The sequence below is a fragment of the Triticum urartu genome, unplaced genomic scaffold, assembly GCF_003073215.2.
Source record: "Triticum urartu cultivar G1812 unplaced genomic scaffold, Tu2.1 TuUngrouped_contig_4301, whole genome shotgun sequence".
Lineage (NCBI taxonomy): Eukaryota > Viridiplantae > Streptophyta > Magnoliopsida > Poales > Poaceae > Triticum > Triticum urartu.
This window is the reverse complement of record NW_024114880.1, coordinates 1-5247: the sequence shown is the minus strand read 5'-3', so window position 1 is coordinate 5247 and position 5247 is coordinate 1. Positions and strand designations below refer to the sequence as shown.

Sequence of the window (5247 nt, the reverse complement as noted above, 5' to 3'; positions counted from 1 at the left end):
ATGAGTTCCTCTCCTTCTTGGCGCAGCCCTACCCCTCTCCCTCCTCGTCTCTCGTAGTGCTTGGCGAAGCCCTGCTGGAGTTCCGCGCTCCTCCACCACCACCACGCCGTCGTGCTGCTGCTGGATGGAGTCTTCCCCAACCTCTCCTTCTCCCCTTGCTGGATCAAGGCGTAGGAGACGTCACCGGGCTGTACGTGTGTTGAACACGGAGGTGCCGTCCGTTCGGCACTAGGATCATCGGTGATTTGGATCACGACGAGTACGACTCCATCAACCCCATTCACTTGAACGCTTCCGCTTAGCGATCTACAAGGGTATGTAGATGCACTCTCCTTCCCTCGTTGCTAGATTACTCCATAGATTGATCTTGGTGATGCGTAGAAAATTTTGAATTTCTGCTACGTTCCCCAACACCTCGACCCAAGTCACTGCGCGCAGGCGGGGCCGGAAGTTCTGGGTCAAGGTCCGGGGAGGGTCCGGCCTAACCAGAGAGTTGGCACAATGGGAGCTGGGCTGGCGTCCGGGGGCCGGAAGTTCCGGGCCAGATTCCGAGCTGGTTCCGGGCTAACCAGAAAGTTGACACGCCCGGGCTTGGCTGGGTCGTCGGAGGCCGGAAGTTTCGGGTCGTCCGGAGGTTCCGGACTCCTGGCCGGAAGTTCCGGGCTGAGCAGAGAGTTGTCGGATGTTCCTTCTTCCTTAGCTCTCGGCTCCATGGCTTGTGCGTTGTACCTGATCACACATAGTGTTTCTGACTTAGGCAGTAGCCATGTCTCACTCGAATGTAAGGGAAGCTCAAGGAGGAGAGGTGTCACCTCGGATTGAATAGCACGTGCTCGAGCCCTTGTCATGGGTCCACTTGGAGCTTGGATAGCTGAGGTAGTGTCCATGGGGATGGCCGTGGGATGCCCCGCATCACAACTACTCTAGGAGGAATGTTTTTATGTGGTGCTAATGATTTAATAACTTCTAAATCTTTATCCCTAATACGTGTTAGTGGGGTACATGTTTGTATATAAATTTAAATTGAAGTTTATTCACAACAAATCAAAATCATGTTAACATATAACCTTTAGGCCAATGCCCATGAGTCGCTCACTAGTTGATTTGATGATCAAAGCCTAGGTTCGGCTATTGTTGGAGGTGTCGGCAAAGCCACACTACATTTTCGTATTCCCTATGACAGTTCATACAGAGTGGAATCTCTCGGTAACATCAATTTTACCTACAAAAATAAATAATTCAAACACAAATCATAAAAATACTACAATATGAGGGGGGGGGGGGGTATGATATGAAGCCAGGCAATGCCACCATTTTCAGCCATTAGATGCAAAAACAATGGATACGATGAATGGCCATGAACATATTTTACATAAATAACATTATACTTCATCGAAATCAATCCGCGGTTCAATGTGCACCGCAGTTTCATCAGATCAATATGAAATGCTAGTAGGAACGGTGAACATTGCTAGTAACATATTGAAAGGGAATGGTGGACTAAAAGCAGAGCACTTTCCGTGGGGTACAGGAAGGAGAACAAAGAAGAGGAAAAGAAAGAGAGAAGCAAATTCTTTTTCCTGAGAATTAAGAGAGAAGCAAAACTGTAATGAAAAGGTGGGCAAGAACCTTTTTTTTTGAGATAAGGGCACGAACCTCTAAGTCTAAAACGTCTCCAGGCCTGACACGCGTCAGGGTGATTTTTATATACGGGCGGCCCAGTGGTCTACTGGGCTCGTTCAAACGAGTTTGAAGACACCGACGAGCCCACTAAAACCAGCCGGAGGAATGCACTCCCTTAAAAAAAAACAAAAAAACCCGGAGGAATGCAGGGACCGCTGCGCGCTATCGGACGAACCTAAAAATCGCAGAAATGTCGACGGAAAAACAGGAAAGGGAGCGAGTTAGTTTGAGAATCTCAGATTCCGGTCAATGGATCTCAACTAACCGCTTGCATTTATAGCCGCGACAACCTCGTTCTTGAACTGTTCAGACTCCGATCTGTCTCGCGAGCCGCAATGGAGATCGAACGCGCCGGCGACGAGGACGACGCGTCTCCGGTGGAGCAGGTCCGGCTGACGGTGCCGGTGACTGACGACCACTCGCTGCCGGTATGGACGTTCCGGATGTGGACGATGGGCTTCCTCTCCTGCGCCCTCCTCTCCTTCCTCAACCAGTTCTTCGCCTACCGCGCCGAGCCCATCATCATAAGCCAGATCACCATCCAGGTCAGTACTCTCTACTTACTCAGTAGACCGCGCCTGCAGATTATGACGGGGAATTCACGGATCGCGCATGCATGGATGGATGGGTGCAGGTGGCGGCGCTGCCGATCGGGCGCTTCTTGTCGCGGGTGCTGCCGGAGAAGAAGTTCAGGGTGTTCGGGCGGGAGTGCTCGGTGAACCCGGGGCCCTTCAACGTGAAGGAGCACGTGCTGATCTCCATCTTCGCCAACGCCGGCGCCTCCTTCGGCGGCGGCAACGCCTACGCCATCGGCATCGTCACCATCATCAAGGCCTTCTACAAGCGCAACATCTCCTTCGTCACCAGCCTGCTCCTCGTCATCACGACCCAGGTGACCTATCAGTTAGATCTGCTTTGTACGTGTTGTGTTTCAATCGATCTATCAACTGTTGGTTCATGGATGAATCTGATCGGTGTTCCATCCATGCATACAACGTATAGGTGCTGGGGTACGGCTGGGCAGGGCTGATGAGGAAGTACGTGGTGGAGCCGGCGCACATGTGGTGGCCGACGAGCCTGGTGCAGGTTTCTCTCATGAGGTACCTACGTCGATGATCGATTTGGTCAAGTGTAACCTAATCAATTACTCAAGTGACGACGATGAGATTGCATTGCCCATGCGTATAGGTCTGATCTGATCTGAGACTGAAATCTGTTGGCAGGGCGATGCACGAGAAGGAGAAGCGGCGGATGACGCGGGGCAAGTTCTTCCTGATCGCGCTCATCTGCAGCTTCGCGTGGTACACGGTGCCGGGGTACCTCTTCCCGACGCTGACGGCCGTGTCGTGGGTGTGCTGGGTGTTCCCCAAGTCCATCACCATGCAGCAGATCGGGTCCGGCCTCAACGGGCTCGGCATCGGCGCCTTCACCCTCGACTGGGCCACGGTGGTCTCCTGGCTGGGGAGCCCGCTGGTGACGCCCTTCTTCGCCACCGCCAACGTCCTCGTCGGCTACGTCCTGCTCATCTACCTCATGCTGCCCATCGCCTACTGGGTGATCAACCTCTACAGCGCCAGCAGCTACCCGCTCTTCTCCAACGAGCTCTTCGACGCCCACGGCCAGCTCTACGACATCCACTCCATCGTCAACGACAAGTTCGAGATCGACATGGACGCCTACGCGCGGCAGGGCAGGATCCACCTCAGCCTCTTCTTCGCCGTCAGCTACGGCCTCGGCTTCGCCACCATCGCCGCCACCTTCACCCACGTCGCATGCTTCTACGGCAAGTATGTTCATTTCCTTTCGTCGATCGTATATGCACATATGCTTGCTGTGTATTGACTGTTTGATTGAGTTGTTAATTTGTGCGTGAAGGGAGATGTACCAGAGGTTCCGGGAGTCGTACAAGGGCAAGATGGACGTGCACGCGAGGCTCATGAAGAGGTACGACGACATACCGAACTGGTGGTTCTACATCCTGCTCGCGGTGTCCATGGCGGTATCCTTGGTCCTCTGCACCGTGTTCAAGGAGGAGGTGCAGCTGCCGTGGTGGGGCCTCCTCATTGCCTGCGCCATAGCCTTCGTCTTCACGCTCCCCATTAGCGTCATCACCGCGACCACAAACACGGTACTAGTACATGCTTATGCTGACCGACCGTGTGTCGTCGGTCGACGTGCACAATCGTATCGCTAATCAGTTGTGGCGTTGGATTAATTGCAGACGCCGGGGTTGAATATCATCACGGAGTATTGCTGGGGTCTGATCATGCCGGGGAAGCCCATCGCCAACGTGTGCTTCAAGGTGTACGGCTACATGAGCATGAACCAGGCCGTCTCCTTCCTCACCGACTTCAAGCTCGGCCACTACATGAAGATCCCCCCAAGATCCATGTTCCTGGTGCAGGTACGTAACTGCACGGCGATTACAAATTGTTAAGCTCTCAGAGATTTATCTTGTACGTACGTCCAAGTCCAACCAACATATTAATTCATGTTCAGTTCGTGGGGACGGTGGTGGCGTCGACGGTGAACACGGTGGTGGCGTGGTGGCTGCTGACCACCGTGCCGCACATCTGCGAGAAGGGCCAGCTCCCGGAGGGCAGCCCGTGGACGTGCCCGGGCGACCACGTCTTCTTCGACGCGTCCGTGATCTGGGGCCTCGTCGGCCCGCGCCGCATCTTCGGGCCGCTCGGCTACTACTCGGCGCTCAACTGGTTCTTCCTCATCGGGCTAGCCGGGCCGGTGGTGGTGTGGCTCTTCGCCAAGGCGCTGCCGCGGCACGCCGGCTGGATCAGCCTCATCAACCTGCCCGTCATCCTGGGGGGCACGGCCATGATGCCGCCGGCGTCGGCGCTCAACTACACGGCGTGGGGCTTCGTCGGCTTTGTGTTCAACTTTTTCGTGTTCCGGTACCGCAAGGGGTGGTGGAAGCGGTACAACTACGTGCTGTCGGCGGCCATGGACGGCGGCGTGGCCATCATGGGGGTGCTCCTCTACTTCGCGCTCACCAGCTGGGGCCACCAGCTCGACTGGTGGGGCTCCAGGGGCGAGTACTGCGACCTCGCCGCCTGCCCCACCGCCAGGGGCGTGCTGGTGGACGGATGCCCCGTCCTCTGAGACCGAGGGTTCAAGTCTTGATCGACACGTGAAGCATGCACCTAGCTTAGCTCTAGTATAACGTGTAGAATTATAGATTGTGTGTGCTGCTCTTTGTCAATTGGAAAATTAGATTATGTAGCTATCAGAATCAGACCGTTCATTTCTTAGGTATTAGAGCTGCGGTTTGTTTGATGGGAGTGGATGCCCGTCTGGTTTAATATTGTGTAAAGATTGGAAAATTAGCCTTGTTTCATGAGACAAAAATCCTTAAGCCAATCAATTTCCATTTAACTTCCATCTTTACCTAACAAAAAATGCTACACTTACGGATAGCACCTACGCACCTACGGACTCTTCTTCCCCACAAATCGGCTTCCCCCTGATTTCCAGTTATACCTGGCCATACCTCGGGCCGAGCGAGCAAAAAACCCAAGTCCGGCCCGGCTGTCGGGCCTGTTTTTTGGG

At 54.3% G+C, this 5247-nt stretch overlaps 1 protein-coding gene across 1 annotated transcript; it reads left to right on the top strand.

The window, feature by feature from the left end:
* The first annotated feature begins 2018 nt into the window (after nt 1–2018).
* Nucleotides 2019–4800, top strand: LOC125527631 (oligopeptide transporter 4-like). The gene is made up of 7 exons (XM_048692142.1): nt 2019–2228; nt 2318–2575; nt 2686–2783; nt 2907–3470; nt 3559–3811; nt 3905–4087; nt 4183–4800. Exons 1-7 carry the CDS (start codon nt 2019–2021, stop codon nt 4798–4800), a joined length of 2184 nt encoding a protein of 727 aa, XP_048548099.1.
* The last annotated feature ends 447 nt before the right edge of the window (nt 4801–5247 follow it).